The sequence below is a fragment of the Sinocyclocheilus grahami genome, unplaced genomic scaffold (genome assembly GCF_001515645.1).
Source record: "Sinocyclocheilus grahami isolate Dianchi unplaced genomic scaffold, SAMN03320097.WGS_v1.1 scaffold280.1, whole genome shotgun sequence".
NCBI lineage: Eukaryota > Metazoa > Chordata > Actinopteri > Cypriniformes > Cyprinidae > Sinocyclocheilus > Sinocyclocheilus grahami.
The window spans coordinates 1,501,539-1,522,637 of NW_015505459.1; the positions used below are offsets into that span (position 1 = coordinate 1,501,539).

Below are 21,099 nucleotides of genomic sequence, written 5' to 3' on the forward strand. Positions count from 1 at the left end.
TTTTTGCGCAAAAAAAACAAAAATAACGACTTTATTCCACATTTTTGTTTCGTCATGACGTCATTACGCCGGATCTGGGTCAGCGCTGTGCCGCCACACGCTCGCGTCATGATATTGTTGTGAACGCGCGTCCACAAGTGACGCAGTAGAGACGAAAATGTAGAATAAAGTCGTTATTTTTGCTTTCTTTGCGAGGGTAAGTTATTAATGACAGAATTTTCATTTTTGGGTGAACTAAACCTTTAAATTTAGAGAAATGCTGTGCACCCAAAGGAAAATTAATTATAAACCTAAATCTACAAAAGGTGATTTAGGTTTAAATCAATGATGTATCTTGGTTTAATATCCTTCAGACCAATCAAATATTAGCCTGTACAGTAATCATTTTAGTGATTAAAAACTTTTAGTACTACATAATCTATATTTCAGGTTTAAGTATGAGATCATTTATTTCAGTAAATTTGAGATGGACAAACCTGTTTTATTCTTGCAGCAACAGTAAAGAATCAAACCAGCAAACACTATCACTGCCACCACAACACACACAATAAGGAGCACAAACATGTGAGATGAATCACAGGAGATTGGGATTTGCCTTTCATTCTCTGGAAAGTAATAAGAAGAACTGTAAAAATCAGTCTATTCATAGTTAAGTTTACAGTCTGTTAACTATCATTATAAATCATCAGAAAATGCAGCTTGTAATGTGTAAAACAAAAACAGATTTGATTTGTGAGATAAAGACTAGTTATCAATGTTGAAACAGACATTTACCTTCACAGAGCTGTGTGATGTTTATACTGTCTTGTTTCCAGCTGACAGGGTTGCTATGGTTACAGAAGATGGATTCCTCACTGCAGAACAGGATGAGAGTGTGGATCTCATGTGATGTCACTTCCTCTGGAGAGCAGCTGTTGTTCTGATAGCTAGAGGTAATTATGAGCTCATGAGCTCTGCATGTGAAGTTTACAGTACAGGAGTCACTGCTGGAACGGTTTGAGTTCACAGTCAGGACAGGAGCCTCCACAGCATCTGAAACACACATTTCCTCCAAGATCACAATCACTTTTTTTTTGCAGTAGCAGATAGATCCTGAATTAAAGACAATGTGCCAAAAGCTGGTCTAAATGTGCACATATGTAAAACTGAAAAACTGTTCATAAACTGCACATGATTGTCTTTTATGCAGGAACACATTAAACCACACAAAGAAATTACACTCACCTATGACAGATACTCTGTATGTAACAATATTGTTGTCTGATTCTCCACTTGCTCTTGCTGTGTAGAGTCCACTGTCTGTCTTCTGCATGTTCTTCAGTGTCAGAGAGAAGGTTGTATCATTGAAATCCACTCTGTCCTTGTAGGAATCGTGAAGTTTTACTCTTTTGGAATCACTGTTATATCTAATTATACTCTCTGATTTATCATTCATCCAGGATAAAAGATCAAACTCTGGTAGTTGTTGTGTCTGTATATGCAGTTGAACAGAAGCTCCCGTCTGCACAAACACAGAGATCTCAGCACTGAACCCTGAGGAGAGAGAAATACACAGTTCAGAACATTTTACACCTCCATCTTACTTCATGTCATAAAACTCACACTATACACACAAAAGTAAACAAATCATAGGGGTTCTTAAGTAATGATACAAGCATTTTTACTCTTAATAATGGTCCAGGTGATATGTGAAAATAATGTTCACTTTTTCATAAAAGCATGAAACTTGGTGCACTTGTATAGTTCGTGGCCCTACACATTTTCAGAAATGGAACCATTGCAAAAACACCTTGTGGTGGCCATGGCGACGGTTTTTACCAAATTATGTATTTTGTATCATATCTCCTGAACATGATAAGACAGAAAAGGTGATGTCTAAACCTACGGTTTGAAAGTCAAGGATTGCAATGATACCATATAGCTACAACAACATAAACTGTTCAGGTGAACAGCTAGTGGTGAAATCAGCAATGTGAGAAGGAAATCACAGTATCTCACAGTATCACATATTTACAATAGTCCATATTATGGCTATTCATTTTTTATTTTTTTGATAACTAATATGTTATTCAATAATGCAATAAAAGATTGTTTTCAATAATACAATCATACATTTCAGAGATATACAAAAATCTCAAGGAAGTGTATTTTTCCTTACCTCTCAGGCAGAGTCAGGTAGGCTGTAACATTAGCATGTTTCCAATACATGCTTGTTCTCTCTCAACAGTGCTCTAACATGCTGATTCTTCTCACATTGCTGATTTCAACCATTCACTGTTTACCTGAACAGTTTGTCGTATCATTGTAATCCTTAACCCAAATGCTTTTTCCAAATATAGCACAAATTTAATGACACAACATAATAGAAATTTCAATGATTGCATACACATTTATTAATTTATTACCTGTGTTAGAGATAAGGAAAAGGATGAAGGTTGCAAACAGATGATCGACTGCCATCGTAGCAAACATCAAGATGGCTGATGTTGTATTCTTAAAACAGGAAGTTGAATATGTGTGCAATGACACAGAGGAGCCTCTTAATAACGCTCCCACCACAAAGAGCTCAGTTCAACATTTGTTTAATAACAGTAAGAAGAGGAGAATCACTGTTTTACTCTGTCCCTCGACAAACCTCTTTATATGTGAGCCAGACAGACCCTAGGTACACTCTTAAAAATAAAGGTGCTTCACGATGCCATAGAAGAACCTTTTTGTCTAAATGGTTCCATAAAGAACCTTTAACATCTGAAGAACCTTTCTGTTTCACAAAAGATTCTTTGTGGTGAAAGAAGGTTCTTCAGATTATAAAAAGGTAAGAAAGAGATGGTTCTTTAAAGAACCTTTGACTGAATGGTTCTTAGTGGAACCAAAAATGGTTCTTCTATGGCATCGCTGTGAAGAACCTTTTGAAGCACCTTTATTTTTAAGAGTGTAGGTATATACTATAAACTTCTATTGGTTTATAGGAAGCAAATCCTTATTACTAAATGCCAAATATATATTTTAAATAGTTTTTTTTTTCAAATTAGGACGTACTCAAACATCTCAAAATCATATTTAAAAAAAAAGTGTATTAAGTTTATTTATCAATTTAGTCAATTCTGTGACAGCGGGAACCTGTGCTGGACTCTTTTCACTTCATTCTTGGCCTCAACCTTATGCCAACCTTGTGCCATATCTCAACTCCCTGCATGCCAAATTATTACCCTTCATGTTGAAGCCACTATCTGATTGCCTAATCCTAACTCCACCCCACATTTAACCATTCAAATAACCATACTGGAGAATGAGTGGAGTCATAATCTGGCAGGCAGTCATTTTTCCACATGGCACCACACCATAAAAACCATAGATACTGAGGCTGATGATACACAGGGCAACTTTTTGAGCAATGTTGCCATCAAGGGGCAACCAGGTGAGACACAGGGCTCACAACCAATCCAGATAGAAATTTGTTACGCATTCTCAATGGGAAAGTGCCCAAGCAACATTGTTTAAAAAAGGTTGCCCCATGTATCATCAGCTTGAGGGAATAATCTACCCAACTCTGGCAACAAACAGCATCACATCCAGTTGAATAAATCAGTGGAAGGAGTTACGTTAAACCAAACTCATTTTAAAACCTTTCCTTATAAAGTGAGATTATAGAATTAAAGAAACGTATAAGACTATTATTTGTTTGAAAAAAAAGACATCTTTTTGACATCAGACACAAATATACAGGACATGCATAATCATAACTGAAAGTCACTAAAAAGAGGAAAGTTATTTAAAACAGAAAATGCATTTTTCAATACATCTTTCCGAAATGTGTATTGCATTTTTTTAAGTGCATCAATTTTTGTTTTCATTGAATGCTTGAGAAAAACAATAACAATTGTCAAATCATAACAATACAACAGAGGAGGTCCAGAGGAAGTGTCAAGTCCTTTAGTAAAGCCATTGTTCTTATTGCTTTTAAGTTTGTAGAGAACTCAATAGATTCATAATACATTTGAAATACTCAAATTTCAAGTTTGAATCCTTAAAAAAAAGAGGCTTGCATTTAGAAAATGTACATTTATGAATATGGTATTTAGCTAACAGGAAAATAAGATTTATGAAATAAATATCACCTTTTTTTAAACATTCATGAAAACCAAAAATTACATTTCTATAAGTAAACTCAAAATTAGGATTCACATAGCATTTGATAAAATCAAGAATGTCGCACCAAAAATGATGTAAGTGCATGAGAACGTTAAAAGACGAAGGCGCCGTCAACATTTCGCCTCAAAAAGGACCTCAATGTGAAGCCCAATATTTTGCCTGCTAGGAAGTATACGAATATTTGTGAATACTTATGAATTGCGTATTTTCTCAATGTAAATAAAAAAAAATCCATATTGCTTCATCTTAAGTATTATCATATAATTTGAGATACACAAATATTGCAAACATTGTAAACGGCCTATTTACGCGACGCGACGCGGCGCAGTCAGGACCTGAAAACAAAACATGGGATCGAAGAAGCATCGTAGGAGCCGATCGCGGTCCCGACCTTCAGAAAGATCCAGTAGACATGTCCGCTCGCGCTCGCCGGAGGACAGACACGGTCGGAACCGCTCTCCCGTGAAAGGTTCTCGCAGACGAGCGCGGTCTGAGAGCAGCGGAGGATCCGCAGACCCGAGCCGACACCGAGGGAGAGAGTCCGGCCACTCCAGCGACTCTGACCGCGATCACAGAGACAGAAGAGCACACCGAAGATCGAAAGACCGAGACAGGTACTTAAAACCATTAAAAACTAAAAATCAAACAATCCTGTAGGAATTTCAGTTTATATAGTAGGAGGACGTCCGTGGAAAAGTTTAGAGAAAAACGGTGAAAAAAAAGTATGTATGTATGAACGACTGAATCAATAAGATAGAAATAAATGATTGAATATTTAGACCAGGGCTGTCCAAACTCGGTCCTGGAGGGCCGGTGTCCTGCAAAGTGTAGCTCCAACCCCAATTAAACACACCTGAAGCAGCTAATCAAGCTCTTTCTAGGCATAGAAACTTCCAGTAAGGTGTGTTGAGGCAAGTTGGAGCTAAACTCTGCAGGACACCGGCCCTCCAGGACCGAGTTTGGACACCCCTGCTTTAGAATATTCAAAATAAATAAATAAGTTACATTAAAATGAACAATACATTTAACAGTGCAGTGCTATAGTAACAAGAAATAACAAATAGCTTTTTATATTAACATAATTGGCCAAATATTATATAGTCATTTTTATTTTTAAATATATGATCACTTTATATGTTTTGTTGTTTTTAACATAAACATGTTGTTAACATAATATATAATATATTATAATAGCAAACAGTTACACTTATTATTTGTTTCACATAATCTGAACTGTACAATGCTTTATATTTGCCTTGTTCTGTTCGCACTGTATTTGACTGATTTGAGTACAATAACTATAATAATTGATATAGTTAAAAAAATAAATTTAATAGGCAACACAGTGCAAGTTTATTTATGAGGCACATTTCACACACAGTGGTAAATCAAGTGCTTTACAGAAAAAAAGTTATATTAAAAAGGTTCATAAGAAACAAAAAATACAATAAAAAAAAGTAAGAATTATTAATAGTTGATGGCTCATTTCTTCATGTTAATTAACTTTTGTTAAACCCTTATACACTTATTAATGTGAATACACCTATTATAATTTAAGAAACACTAAATAGTTCATTTATTAATATAGTAGTTAATTATAACGGGAAAATTATATTTTAGACATAATTATAATAATATTTTTTTCAAAGTGTAAATTGAGCCTTCATATAAGAAACTATATAGATGCCTTTTAAATTTTCGGATGGAGGTCATTTGCATAAGGATGATTATATTTTGGGATCTGTGGCATCTAAAAGATTGAAAACTGATGATTGTGAGCATAACATTTTTTCATTTCTTTGTTTAAGCTCTTCAGGTGATAGTCACAATAATCAGAAGAAACATGAGACGAAGAAGAAACACAAGGATGAAAAGAGCAGCAGGAGGAGCAGTAGAAGTTCCTCACGTTCCAGCTCAGAGTCCAGCGTGGAGCGAAGCAGAGGCAGAGATGGCAGGAGCAGCGAGAGAGCGCGGGGGAGAGACCGAGAGGGGAGGAGGAGAAAGAGCAGAGAGAGGGATCGAGACAGACGTAGACGCTCTGAATCCAGATCCTCGAGTTCCTCGAGCTCCTCTGCTGACTCTGATCAGGGTCAGGGAGGCAAGACGACACAGGGATCCTCCTCCTCCAAAGAAGACAAGAAGAAGCAGAGGGAGATGATGAAGGCGCTGGAGACCCCAGAGGAGAAGAGAGCCAGACGTCTGGCCAAGAAAGAGGCCAAAGAGAGGAAGAAGAGGGAGAAGATGGGCTGGAGTGAAGAGTACATGGGCTACACCAACGCCGACAACCCGTTTGGAGATAACAACCTGCTCGGCACCTTCAAATGGCAGAAGGTGAGAGAGATGTTATGGATAGCACAGGTCAAATATGTGTTGATATTGCATTGATGTTTCACTGAAAGTCTGATTGGGACTTGTGTTAACAGAAATAAACTTCAACTACTGTATGTGTTTGTGTGATTCTCAGGCTCTGCAGAAGAAAGGCATCGGGCATTTGTCAGAAAAAAATCTGAAGGAGAGAAATAAACACATCCAGCAGGAAAACCGCAGGGAACTACAAAAGGTACTAAACATTTTTAAATAATGAGACATTTTTGGGGGGAATTGGGAATTTTTAGGTGGATTTTGAAATGTAATTAAGAATTACTACAGAAAAAGATTTTAAAAAATAATATATAGTTTTTTTTTTGCTTATGTATCAAGTTTATATTTCCTCAAATCAGTTTCAAAATTAAAAACCCTGTAAGAATTTTAAAATGTTAATAAGTGTTAAAGACTAATGAAACAAATTTGAAATATTATTTTTGTTTACGGTGCTCCTCTCAACAATTTTTAAAAAATGTATATTTTTAGTTAACCTGACAGTAGGCACCATACACTAAAGTGATAATATTTAAAAAAAGTTTGAATAGTTATTAGTATTTATGAACACTGAAACATTATAGAATTGAGAATTTTGAAAGGGATTTTGGAATTGAATTAAGAATTAGACAGAATTCAGAAAGATAATATATACTTGATAAATTAAAGAGACAGGAGGCACACCATAAAGCAATATATGTAATAGTCATTAACAAACATACAAAGATGCTTATAAGGTCCGTAGTTCATTAACTTTAAAATATAATGTGACCGCATATGAATCAATTTTTTTGACTTTTATAATATATACAGTGGAAATCAAAATTAGAGAACAAGACATTTACAAACACAATTATTTAATTAATCAGAATACAGAAAGTACACAAGGTTTTTAAAAATGTTTGCTTCAGACTTTATTTAATGGCTAATTATGTAATTATTTATAGTCCTATTAAATTGTACATTTGGTATATGGCGGTATCAAATTTTCACAATAGTCGTTGAAGCTTTTATCACGGTATGGTTTTATCACAATATATAATTAAGTAAAAAAAAAAAACAGTGTTGTCCTCCTAACAGGTTAAATAACTTTATTAAAGATCTTTTACTAAGGAAAGACTTTATAAAAAAATAAATAAAGTAAACAAGTGTTTAATAACAATAGGCAACACTTTACAATAAAGTCCCATTAGTTAACTTTAGTTAAAGCTGCAGTCCGTAACTTTTTTTGGTTAAAAATGATCCGAAATCAATATTTGAGCAAGTACATAACCAGCCAGTGTTCAAAGCTATCACCTTACTTTAGCCCGTTTCACAACGGTTAGCTTATAATAATGTTTTCTCATTTGAGTGGTTCAGGTAGGTTTTCGCGGGAAATTCGAGCGTGGCATTGCGTCATTACGTCACGTCTGTAAACATAAAGAAGTTGTCCCGGCTACATGTGAGGATCCTGCAGGTGGCCGATCGTTTATAGCCTTTTCTCACAGCAGCTGGAATAATTAAATGTATCATTTTAATGGCGGATTTTAATCCAGAAAGGATTATGTGTTTATGAAACACATGTGAATGAAATTAAATTATATTCCAGTTATAAATGTGCTTCTGATTACAGATAGCCTGGGGTTACACACGTTGTATTTTAAAGACAACCAGTTAGAAGGGAGCATAATTAGCTTTTTGGGTTAAAAGAATTTCTTAATATGAAATTCGAAGAGTATGACATTTAGATTAGACTGTGCAGAAATGGAAATCTTCACGCTAATACTCATAGTCACGCAATGCTGATGTTGTTAACATTAATCATTTGAGAATCAAGTATAACAATAATAATAATTTGCACGGTTTGATGTGATATGGGCTAACCGATCTTTAGATTTAATCACCATTGGTAGCGAGATTTATGGTAATGCTTTTTTCCTCAGTTGGTCAGAACAAACGTGGCAGACTTGTTACTTGTTCAGATGCCAATATACGGTGAAAATTCTTATTTGGGTCGAATAGAATAGAGTGCAAGTCTAAAAGGGACAAGTGTTATTTTTTTCAGAATAGAATTAGAATAGAGAGTGCTAGAGTTAGAGGGTCAAATAAAGATGGAAGAGATGTGTTTTTAGCTGATTCTTGAAGATGGTTAAGGACTCAGCTGCTCTGACTGAGTTGGGCAGGTCAGTCCACCAGGAGGGAACATTTAATTTAAAAGTCCGTAAAAGTGATTTTGTGCTTTTTTGGGATGGCACAATCAAGTGACGTTCACTTGCAGAACGCAAGCTTCAAGAGCGTACATAAGTCTGAAGTAATGAATTTAGGTAAAGGGGTGCAGAGCCAGAGGTGGTTTTGTAGGCAAACATCAATGCCTTGAATTTTATGCGAGCAGGTATTGGTAGCCAGTGCAAATTGATAAACAGAGGCGTGACGTGCATTCTTTTTGGCTCATTAAAAATGTATCTTGCTGCCGCATTCTGGATTAATTGTAAAGGTTTGATAGAACTGGCTGGAAGACCTGCCAAGAGAGCATTGCAATAGTCCAGCCTGGATAGAACAAGAGCTTGAACAAGGAGTTGTGAAGCATGTTCCGAAAGAAAGGGCCTGATCTTCTTGATGTTGAATAAAGCAAATCTGCAGGACCGAACAGTTTTAGCAATGTGGTCTGAGAAAGTCAGCTCATCATCAATCACAACTCCAAGGTTTCTGGCTGTTTTTGAAGGAGTTATGGTTGCTGAGCCTAACTGGATGGCGAAATTGTGATGAAACAATGGGTTTGCTGGAACCACAAGCAGTTCTGTCTTGACAAGGTTCAGTTGAAGGTGATGGTTTAATTAGCACTCATGCTCCTAAATACATTTTTCAGTTCACACACATCTATTTTTAGTCGCAAATGCAAGTGAAATGCTCGCACTGTCGAGCCCTGAGCGCATCTGTGGCCACAGGACATCACTAGTTTCTCACACTGCGCTGGTGTGAACTTGGTCCACTCTTCTTCCACTCTTTTCCATAGTTTGGTAACTGTAGTGGGTTTCTTAGTCATAATTTTGTCTCCAAGGATTTGGACTCTGAGCTGGCCATTTCATTAGTTCACAAGTATATTTATAAATATACTTAATTATTATGAAAATACCATAGATGGCTTGAATAACACAGAGAAACTATATTGTCGCAGTCGAGGGTTTATTGTCTTTGTTTTATCATTCAAAATGTTTGTATGTTCTGTTTACTCAGTTAAAGCTATAATAGCAATGCCTTCGTCCATATTAGGGATTTCCTGGAGGGTCCTGTTACTGGATATGTGGATTTTCTGTGCGAGGGCGCCCTCTGGTGTCCAGTATGAATGAAACAGACATCATGTGTTTATAGTGCTAATGGCCAATACATAATTTTTTGGGGAATTTTTATTTATTTTAAATTTTTTTTAATAAGTATTGGTTCAAGCACCATTTAGGCACCGGAACCGTTTTAAAAGTATCTATTTGGCACCGGTATCGGAAAAAACCCAAACGATACCCAACCCTAATTATTGACACACTATCGTCCTGTTTAATACTGTAAAGCTGCTTTGACACAATCTGTATTGTATAAAGTGCTAAATAAATAAAGGTGACTTGACTTGTTTGTCATATAATTAAAGAAATTAGCACCAGGTGCCAGATTAACACCAATAACTTATCTGTATCTGTAAATGTTATATCTCATTTAAGTTTTTTATACTGTGCTTCAGAATACAATTAATTTATGAAATATGCTTAAAGTGCCCTTCTACTCCTGTTAGGATAACGTCAAATTGGACTAAGTAGTGACCTTGAAAGTTAGGAAATTGTTGGTTGTTCTCTAGTTTTGATCTCCACTGTATATTATATATAATATAAACATATAAAAACATATAGTAGTAATATATACTGTTGATTAGTTTCTCTAATGAAATGTTCTCTCGCAAATAAGTATTGTGTTTTTGTATTATTTAAAGTCTTAAATGCTGCAACCAAATTGCATTTGGGAAATGAACTAAAGACAAACTGAAGTGAAGTAAAGGTGTGAGATCTGTGAGTTCAGGTGAAGCAGCTGCGTCTGGAGCGAGAGCGGGAGAAGTCCATGCGCGAGCAAGAGCTGGAGATGCTGCAGAGAGAGAAAGAGGCCGAACATTTCAAAACATGGGCGGAACAGGAGGACAACTTTCACCTGCAGCAGGCCAAACTGAGGTCACGCTCTTCAGACGTGTAGTGTTTTCATACATACATGTGATTGGACCATTTGTGACGCGTTTCTGTGATGTGATGCAGGTCTAAGATCCGGATCCGTGACAGCCGAGCGAAGCCCATCGACCTGCTGGCTAAATACATCAGCGCTGAAGACGATGATCTGTCGGTGGAGATGCATGAACCGTACACCTTCCTCAACGGACTCACCGCCACAGACATGGACGACCTGCTGGAGGACATCAAGGTGTGTGATGAAAGATCATTTTAACACGTGATTGGGCTGCCAGTTCAGACATTTTTACACAAAATAGGATTCAAATGTGAAGTAACAGTCATTTTTACCCAAGTTCAATGATGATTTTGATCTGGTTGTGTGTTTCTGGCTGCAGGTGTACATGGAGCTGGAACAGGGCAAGAACGTGGATTTCTGGAGGGATATGACCACCATTACTGAAGATGAAATCAGCAAATTGCGCAAACTGGAGGCGTCAGGCAAAGGACCAGGTGATGTGATGACCCGCACTATTACATTTACAACCTGTATAGCTGACAGTTGATTCATTTTAGAGTAAATATTCAATGTTTAATTCATTTGAGTTATTTTAAGTTATGCTATTATTAAATAAAGTGTTTTAAGATTATATATACAGTGTTATACAAATGTTTTGGATAATTTGGTTAGAAATCAATACCTATTTTCAGAATAGATGCATTAAATTGACTAAATAAATAAATAAATACATTTATAATCTCACATAAGATTTATTTTTCAAATAAATGCTGTTCTTTCAAACCTTCTACTGATCAAAGAATCCAGTTTCACCCAAAAATATTAAGCAGGACAACTGTTTTCAACATTGATATTAAGAATTATTTTTTGAGCTGCAAATTGGTATATTAAAATGATTTCTGAAGGATCATGTGACACTGAAGACTGGAGTAATGATGCTGAAAATTCAGCTTTGCATCACAGGAATAAATGATATTTTACACTATATTCACATAGAAACATTTATTTTAAATTGTAATAATATTTCACAGTATTACTTTATTTTTGATCAAATAAATGCAGCCTTGGTGAGCATTAGAGACTTTTTAACTGTGGCATATTTTTATTATTATTATACAGTAGCTTATTTAGTATTATTGTTAGATTCATGAAACAATGCAAATGTAAATGTAATCTCTGAAAATGTTACATAGGGGATATATGAATATTATGCAACCCTAATGCATTACGCTATTTAGTATATTTAAAGAAAGTCCAGTGCACAACCCCTCATCCATCTCTGTTTTTGGTGTCATGTCAGGTGACCGTCGTGAGGGCATAAACACATCCGTCAGCACAGACGTGCAGAGCGTGTTTAAAGGGAAGACGTACAGTCAGCTTCAGGCTCTCTATATGAACATCGAGAATAAGATCAAGGCAGGAGGCTTCAACCTGGACATCGGCTACTGGGAGAGTCTCCTGCAGCAGGTGCGGGTCTACATGGCACGAGCCAGGTGCGTATCAGACTAGTCACTAGTAACTGTCTAGTACTAGTGACTAGTAACTGTCACGGGCCTCTGGGGATTTTTAGAGTGATGTCTTACCTTATGGGTCTGTGTGTGTTTGTGAAGGCTGAGAGAACGGCATCAGGACGTCCTGCGGCAGAAGCTGTATAAACTCAAACAGGAACAGGGTGTGGAGAGCGAACCGCTTTTCCCCATCATCAAAGAACAGCCGCAGAATGAGCGGCCCATGTGAGTGATTTCACTTTCACCTGACCATTCAGACTGATGAATTTTTTTAGTTTTTTACATTTAACTATAAATAACTGTATTTCCAAGATGGAAGAACAATTAGCTGCACACAATCTAAATAACATTTTAATTGAACTGTAGTCTCAAATTACTAAAGTTATTCTTGAAATGTACCTCAAATATTTTTTTTAAATGTCAATAAATAATAATAATAACTTTATCCATTCCGAATCTAAATTCTGATAACTTTATCACTTCTGAATCTAAATGTTGATTATATGGCTGATAAATGCTAAATTACTATATTTCTGAGATAGAAATTGAACACAACCTTAAACATGCAACTTTTTTTTTGCAAATTGTTGTTTTTATATATTTTTTAAAGCATGCATATACAATACCGTACTTTCTACTAATCAGTAATGCTAATATGTCAGTGATTCCATGGTGATAGGAAATCTGCAAATATCAGTGAGTATATTTTTAATATATTAGAATTCTTAAAATATTTTTTATATGTATTTAGGCCTGGAAATATCATGGAAATTGTATCTAGATACTCAGCTCAAATAACTCAGAATTTGACTACTAAACTAATTATAAAATGGGTCACCACCTGAAACTGCACTATAAAATATATAATATTTCAAAATGACCTTATCACAAATTACTTGATTCAATGAAATGAATTACACTTGAAACATACCCAATTTGTGATTTGTCCATTTTGTTTCCCAGTAGCCCTACAGCGGCGGAATCTGTAAACGAGGAGCCGGGCGGCTCTCAGCAAGGTGACGATGGAGACAGACGGACCAAGAGGCTGGATGAAGAAGAGGGTGAGCGGTCTGGAAGGAGCAGTCCTGAGGAGAGAAAGGGAGGAGAGGGGGAGGAGGGAAAGAAAGATGAAGCCCCGGAGGCCGTGTTAACAGAGGAGGATTTGATCCAGCAGAGTCAGGCGGAGTACGACTCCGGCCGCTACAGTCCCACCCTCCTGCAGCCCTCAGAGCTACCGCTGGACACACACATCATCAACGCGGAGGAGGACCTGCAGAGACTCCAGCTGGCCCGGACACAGCAGCAGGTGACCGGTGCGTATCGCTCTGTTGCTTCATATACCATAGTCAAATTACACACATCACATGCTTCAAGATTTCGGTAATAGAAGTGCAGCAGGTAGAAAGGTAAAATATAACCTTGGAAAGTTGAAAGTAATGTGCACTTTCATTGTTTGAAATTTTTATAGATAATGTATAGAAATATATATTTTTTAATTGCCACCCTGTTCCATCCCTCTACTCCATTTCCTACTTTTTCTGCATTGTGTACCAAAAAAAAGGGCAACATTTTTAAATGTTTTACCATTTTTTTTTCTCTCACAGTTTTCCTGCATACTGGGTACAGAAAAGACAAAAAATAGAATGTAATTTCAACATTGGCCATAGGGAGGCACAATAATTTTTTCCCTCCCTTTTGTAACTCCCCATGCTGTATCAAGGGGATGAAAGTGCAGGAAATAGACTCAGGCATGCACTTAAATTCACCTAAAGGGTAAAGAGTTTGTGGATAGAAAAATATGTAGAAAAAAAAAAAAAAATGGGGGGTTACAAAGAGCAGAAATACAGGAAATTGATTCAAGGAGGCACTGAAATTCACCTTAAAAACTGCCTTTAATGCTTCCATTCTAATGGACTGATGGTTACAAAAGAACATGTTTAACTTGAGATATTTTCAGGTTTCCATCTAAAGTTGAGAATTTAACTTGGAATATCGCATAAAATATTTGCGAATTAAGCACTGTTTCCATTCCATGCAATGTGATTGGTTCACTGGTTAGTCCAGTTATCCAATCACATAATCTGTTGAGGCAAAATCCCGTCTTTTGTTGCGTATCAAGGACGGTTCCATTGTAGTTTATGCACTACAATTTAAATTCAATCCATCCATACATGGATGGAAACCAAGTTCTAAAAAAATGCGGCAACGTGAATAATGTGGTCAACACCCCTAGAGTTGTTTCGTAGACCTGTAATTACAGAAAATGAATCAACATCATGTCAGCCAATTGGAAATGAAGAATTCAGTAATCTTGAAGTATGTCACTGTAAAGATTCTTTACTGTTAGGAACGTAAAACTATTTTAGCGTTCACATTTGTAAACACATCTGTAAAGATTCACTCATGCTAATGCTAACTTGTATTGTCGTTTTTGAACAGGCGATGCAAATGAAAGCGCCGAAGATGCATTTGTGCGTCGTGCTAAAGAGGGCATGGGCGGCGACGAGGCCCAGTTCAGCGTTGAAATGCCTTTGACTGGAAAAATTTACCTGTGGGCCAACAAATACCGTCCACGTAAGCCCCGTTTCTTCAACCGCGTCCACACCGGCTTCGAGTGGAACAAATACAACCAGACGCATTACGACTTCGACAACCCGCCGCCCAAGATCGTCCAGGGCTACAAGTTCAACATCTTCTACCCTGATCTCATCGACAAGCGCGCGACTCCGCAGTACTTCCTCGAGCCCTGTCCCGACAACAAAGACTTTGGAATACTGCGCTTCCACGCCGGCCCACCGTATGAAGACATCGCATTTAAGATCGTGAACCGTGAATGGGAGTATTCCCATCGCCATGGTTTCCGCTGCCAGTTCGCCAATGGAATCCTTCAGCTGTGGTTCCACTTTAAGCGATACCGATACAGGCGGTGAAGAGGACGAGGTGTTGTATTAGCAAAGTGTTGAGTTTAGGGAACACTGAACGTTCATCTTCAAATGCTGTAAAATTGGTGTAAATCTAGCAAAAGTAGTACAATCTCTGTTTATTGATTTCATTAGCATCTTCCGTTAGTGGAAGAACAGGTTTTCAACAGAATAGACCTTATTATGTGATCCGGTCCTTGTTGAAAATCCTGTTTTGTACATTTCCTTAATTGCAGGCTCTTGCATTCGATTCCTTTTTTTTTTGAGCTTGAAAATGCTATTTTTGTACTATTTGCTTTTGAGATGATACAGTAAAGATTTACTCATTTTTAATTGCTTAACATCGTCATTTGTGCTCAATTTTAAAAATAAATTTTACACCTTGACATTTCATTTGTTGTTCATTGGAAAAAGCCATTTACAAAGAGAATTTACAGCATTTTAGGTACATAGATGGCATTAAAGTTAAAATGACATTTCTGCAGTACATTCATATAAAAAACACGCAACAGGCTGCATTAAACTTTGAGTCTAAGATGCAGTCATTTGACACTCGTCTTGGTATCCTGAAGATACAGGAAGTTCATTCTTGTCCATGTGAAATTGCCTTTAAAGGCAACATACTTGGATTGAATCAACAACCACGGCAGGTTTTAACAAGATGGCATGTCTCATTTTTGCCCCTAAAACAGGAACACAACCACTGAAAATGTCCAAAGAAAGACTCTAAATAGTCTCTGCCTCAAACTTCAGGGCTCGCAGTCAGTCCACCTGGAAACAAAATCATGTTTACAGGATGCCAGGTTCATAAAATGATAACTTTTGAGCATGAACTAATCACTGGTTTTGAGTCGGAGTTTGTTTGTGGCAAAAGTTTGTTTTGTAGCAAGTAAACTACAAGCAAAACTGTATTTTCAGGCCATTCACCCCAAGTACGATAACTATAAAGTTGTAATAATCATTCTAACACCACAGCTATAAGGATAACACCAGAAAATTATCGCCTATTGCTCTGGATACCATTATGGTTATCGTTATAGTTATCTTTATAGTTATCATTATTTTTAGTGTTTCTACCAGAACATACAGTTTGAAGAATCTGGGGTATAATACAAGTACCTGTTTGTGGACATCGGCTGGCATTACCATAACTCAAATTCTGAATCACAGTGCTGTGGAAGAAATAATATTACAGCAATCAGCAATATGCCAATATCAATATTCATAATGGTGTGCACAAACAATCATCACAAAAGTTTGAATTAAGAACACATATTTGCAGTTTCTGCATAATTTCCTGTAAAATTTCTATTTCATGTGTACAGTCATTTTACTTTTGACAAAACGATGAATTACAAAAACCTCATTATTAGCATGCATATTACTAGCATATTGGCTGATTATTAGTACTCATAAAGCACATATTAATGCCTTATTTAGCATGACCATATTTTAGATCCTACCCCATACCTAAACTTATCAACTACCTTACTAATTATTAATGAGCAGCAGAGTTTACCGAGGCAAAAGTTGTAGTTTATGGTTAGTGAATAGTGAGAACTGAGAAGTGGTCCCCAAACTAATGTGTGACCGGTAATTCTCACTAATTTATGCCGTAAAGCTTAATAGAATACAGACAATAAAGCAATAAAGACATTAAAACATACATAGTAACATTATGTATTCATACTTTATTTCTTAAGCAATAACAGAATTTTATTGTATTACAGTAAACAATGCTATTTTTTGCATGAGAAATGTGTTTAGCTGTCATTAAAATAGATTTGTAAATAGATTTATTTGACTTTTGACCTGGTTCTGTGTGTGCTGTTTATGGTAGAGCATTGGTCAGCATTGAGGTCCCAGCCACAGTATGGATCCCTGGCCAGAACACAGTCCAGACACGTGTGGTACCGCCCACATTCATTGATGGACAGCTGAACCACGCCCACATCCGAACCCACGTACAGCTGTTGTTAGGATGACATCACACATAACTTAACATAACATCTCTATAGACAATAATAGAAATTACAATCATTTTGACTCTTGCTTCAGTTGAACATAAAATATTCCTATAAAATTAATGTTAGCTGCTATTTAAGCTTTGACTTAGAAAGCCATTCACCCTAACTTTGGTGAACCAGTTAAGCTACAGGAATAAAATTAGCTTTGCTGAAAAGAAACAGACACACACAGCTCATGATGTTGCTAAGTGAGCAATAAACATCAATAAATGCATCTGCTTATTACTTTGGTGTTGGAAATTCGCAGTATCTTCACTGGCTCTGAGGGCCCAAATAGCTGAATCTCTTCCATAATGGCCATCTCGCTGTTATAATTCACAGCTTTCAGCACTGAACCACTCTCTGATACATAACAGAACACAATACAATGCAGAAGACAAGACAACAATTTCAGTTAAACACACTTACACAGCTAAAATATGATATAAGACACACCAATTTCCTCACTGAAGAACAGATAGAGCTTGTCCTCGTCCCCCTCTGGGTTCGATTCTCCCTCCCGTATGTGGGCCATGTGGATAAAATTTGGTTCTTAAATGACAAACAAAAACACATATTTCAGTTACTATCACCTTCCTGTCAGTGTTAAGGCATTTTCACCCACACTCACTGCTGTTTTTTGTGTTTTATTACCATTCTCTGTAAATGACTGTCATACCCAAACCACCCTGTCAGGCACTTTCAGGAAAGTCGTGGCCTAATGGTTAGAGAGTTGGAGTTAAAGTCGTGGCCTAATGGTTAGAGAGTTGGAGTTGTAACCCAAAGGTTGCGGGTTCGAGTCTCGTACCGGTGGGGATTGTAGGTGGGTAGACAGAAAATGCTGTAATGTTTCTCAATACAGCTCATATGACATAAGACACGACGGGAGTTTACCTTGCACACGCGAGCTACTCGAGAGACGTCCATCTTGGTGTAGGAGTCATATTCCACTGCTGTCTCACTGAAGAACAGATAGAGCTTGTCCTCGTCCCCCTCTGGGTTCGATTCTCCCTCCCGTATGTGGGCCATGTGGATAAAATTTGGTTCTTAAATGACAAACAAAAACACATATTTCAGTTACTATCACCTTCCTGTCAGTGTTAGGGCATTTTCACCCACACTCACTGCTGTTTTTTGTGTTTTAATACCATTCTCTGTAAATGACTGTCATACTCAAACCACCCTGTCAGGCACTTTCGGGAAAGTCGTGGCCTAATGGTTAGAGAGTTGGACTTGTAACCCAAAGGTTGCGGGTTCGAGTCTCGTACCGGTGGGGATTGTAGGTGGGGGGTGCTTTGGTTCCACAAACATACATTCGGTCATCGTTTCTTTTATGAAGAATTCTGATATAATTTTTGCAGTCATTCTAAATAAAAAGCAAACAGTGCATCCAAGTTGAAACTAATAAGTGGTGATATGCTGTGAAGTGAAAAAAAAAAACTAACCTCAGTTCTGACCAAGCAGAACCAAACTTCCGTTTCCTGCATGTTTATTGGTATGTTTGACTTTTACTTAGAATTTGATGTATATCTATTGATATCTGCTGTAATTATCAATATGAAGAGACACTGTCTTGCATGTTGTTTTGGTTAAACAGTCTTAGAACATCCTCAAACATCTAGTTGCCTTGCTATTTGAATAAAATATGAAATTCATGCAGATGACACATTTTCTATTTATGTAATAAATTAAGATTGTCCCATGAAAAGGTTTTAAAAGAGATAATTTTCAAGTACATTTTGCTAAGATTTTCAACATTTTATGTCTTAAAGCTTTAATAAACTGCATTCTGCCCACTCGGATAAATGAATACACTTATCAAAGTTATCAAAGTGTGCATATCTGCTAATAAAGCAAGACAAAAGTCTATAATAAAAAACATTAAATGCTGTTGCCAGGAATGCATTGTTTAAAAACATATATTAATGAGCACAAAAGATGTGAAAACTCACTGTAGCATCTTTTCCCTTATTGGAACAGTCTATTTGCTCCTTATTTGTGACTGGCCAATTCACCTGTGGAGAATCAATACAATTTACCATCATCCATATATATACAAAAAACTCAGTCTGCAGAATATCATTAAATGGATTAGCAAACAAATAAGTTTTTGTAAATATGCATTTAAGACCTCACCGTGGCCTTTTTGACTGTAATGTCATCAAGTTCGAGGGCAAAAATGGCCTCCCTGGCACCCAGGATGAGCATGTTGAGATCTTCCCTCAGAAGCATAGTGGTGTAGTTCCAAACACCCTCCTCGCGAAACAAACGTCCTCCATTACCTAGCAACAAATGAAGGCCACAGTCAAGGGCAGGAGTAGCTAAAGTTTGCCAAAAATGGAAAAGTCACACACAGAACAACTAAACCTTGTTCGAAGAAAGAATTGTGGTCCATATCTTCTCTAAGCAATCAAAACACATTTAAACATAAAATAAATAAATATACAAAAATAAAAAAATGATATGATTTAATGTTATTACCATGAATATTGACACACAATGGAAAAAAAAAAAAACCTTACTTTGGACACTAGCATGGTAGTAATACCATAATAGTCTTTAAAGCACCTTTATATATGAATATGTAAATCAAACATCAAGCACCATGGCATACAGTGGCTTTAACCCAAATTGTTTGCAGATTCCACCTTTTGATTTGATATTTTGTATCTAATGCACATAATTCAAACATTTTAGGTTACCAAATATTTTTCACTTTAGACCACTTTACATCAAAGTACATTGGTATTTTGTAATGACGTCCAAACATAATTATCATAAATTCAACTTACTACTAATTGGCACTGTTTTGCGAGGTATGGTATTCGGTGTCGATCCCAATCCGCCGGTCAGCGTTGCTGGACTCCAGATGTAAAACACGCAGAGCACAGCCAGCAGAAACATCATTCAGCGCTCCAGTAAAAAAATCAGTAAGTGATTTTGGTATAAAGATGGTGCGAGTGCTAGATTCCTGTGTCGTCTGTCTGTCAGAGTTTTCTCATCCTTGCTTCAGTTCGGAACGCTTCCATACTGAGATATATGACTTTAGCTGCAAAGAACCATGTGAGGCCATCTGAAAGAAAGAGAGAGAGTGTGAACAGGCAGGGGTGCTGGCAGCAGTATTTCTGTCACTGCTATAGTGATGCTAATGCGGAGGATGAAAGCTTTTACTCTAGGACCTTGACAAAGACACACGGTTCTGCTTTTCAAAGAATGACATAAAAGCCAGAATAGCTCATCAACACCCTTCCCACATCCTGAGGTATGCCTTACAAACCTCATGAAATATTTTCACATGTAGCACAGACAATTGAATGTAGAATCTGAAAAGTTAAACAGTCTTTAATAAGTAATCTCTCCTTCCCAGGCGACAGGCTGATAAAAACTCCCAGGAAATATTTATTGTCTGAAAGCTGATGTTTCCTAACAGGCATGATGAAGAAACAACATACCATCATTTTGTAACCTGTGTTTGCAAGATGGTTGCTTACTAACCCAAAACCTGGGTATATGTGGCTTAGTCAATTTCCTTAAAGGGTTCATATGATGCGATTTCAAGTTTTCCTTTCTCTTTGGAGTGTTACAAGCTCTTGGTGCATAAAGAAGATCTGTAAAGTTGCAAAGACTAAAGTCTCAAATCCAAAGAGATATTCTTTATAAAAGTTAAGAGTCAGCCACACCTACCTAAAACGGCTCGTTCTAACATGCCCCCACATATCTAGGTCACTATGTGGAAATATTAGCATAATGCTGCCCAAATGTCTCCAGTAAAAAAATCAGTAAGTGATTTTGGTATAAAGATGGTGCGAGTGCTAGATTCCTGTGTCGTCTGTCTGTCAGAGTTTTCTCATCCTTGCTTCAGTTCGGAACGCTTCCATACTGAGATATATGACTTTAGCTGCAAAGAACCATGTGTAAAAAAATCCAGTAAAAAAATCAGTAAGTGATTTTGGTATA

At 36.9% G+C, this 21,099-nt stretch overlaps 3 protein-coding genes across 4 annotated transcripts in view; 1 reads left to right on the forward strand and 2 right to left on the reverse strand.

The window, feature by feature from the left end:
* LOC107600223 (CD48 antigen) overlaps positions 1-2,475 on the reverse strand; it is a 5,978-nt gene extending 3,503 nt beyond the window's left edge. The window contains exons 1-4 of one of the 2 annotated variants that reach the window (XM_016292065.1): positions 2,406-2,475; positions 1,225-1,533; positions 775-1,032; positions 477-605 (exon numbers count right to left, since the gene is read on the reverse strand). In XM_016292065.1, the coding sequence (XP_016147551.1) occupies positions 477-605; positions 775-1,032; positions 1,225-1,533; positions 2,406-2,472 (763 nt within the window). In that variant the 5' untranslated portion in view covers positions 2,473-2,475. Of the gene's footprint in view, positions 1-476; positions 606-774; positions 1,033-1,224; positions 1,534-2,158; positions 2,188-2,405 lie in introns of those variants that run through there. The other variant, XM_016292066.1, reaches the window with a different exon arrangement.
* Positions 2,476-4,469: 1,994 nt separating this feature from the next.
* On the forward strand, positions 4,470-15,469 carry LOC107600224 (cactin-like). The gene is made up of 10 exons (XM_016292067.1): positions 4,470-4,766; positions 5,961-6,483; positions 6,617-6,712; positions 10,552-10,697; positions 10,779-10,941; positions 11,087-11,201; positions 12,008-12,200; positions 12,318-12,440; positions 13,179-13,528; positions 14,655-15,469. Exons 1-10 carry the CDS (start codon positions 4,501-4,503, stop codon positions 15,143-15,145), a joined length of 2,466 nt encoding a protein of 821 aa, XP_016147553.1. The 5' UTR covers positions 4,470-4,500; the 3' UTR covers positions 15,146-15,469.
* Positions 15,470-15,667: 198 nt separating this feature from the next.
* Positions 15,668-20,182, reverse strand: LOC107600257 (semaphorin-4E-like). Its single transcript, XM_016292101.1, has 12 exons — positions 19,935-20,182; positions 19,279-19,424; positions 19,095-19,157; positions 18,448-18,508; positions 18,337-18,354; positions 18,037-18,188; positions 17,797-17,812; positions 17,599-17,694; positions 17,390-17,505; positions 16,949-17,106; positions 16,256-16,308; positions 15,668-15,702 (listed from the first exon to the last, which is right to left on the reverse strand). Exons 1-12 carry the CDS (start codon positions 20,047-20,049, stop codon positions 15,668-15,670), a joined length of 1,029 nt encoding a protein of 342 aa, XP_016147587.1. The 5' UTR covers positions 20,050-20,182.
* Positions 20,183-21,099: the final 917 nt, after the last annotated feature.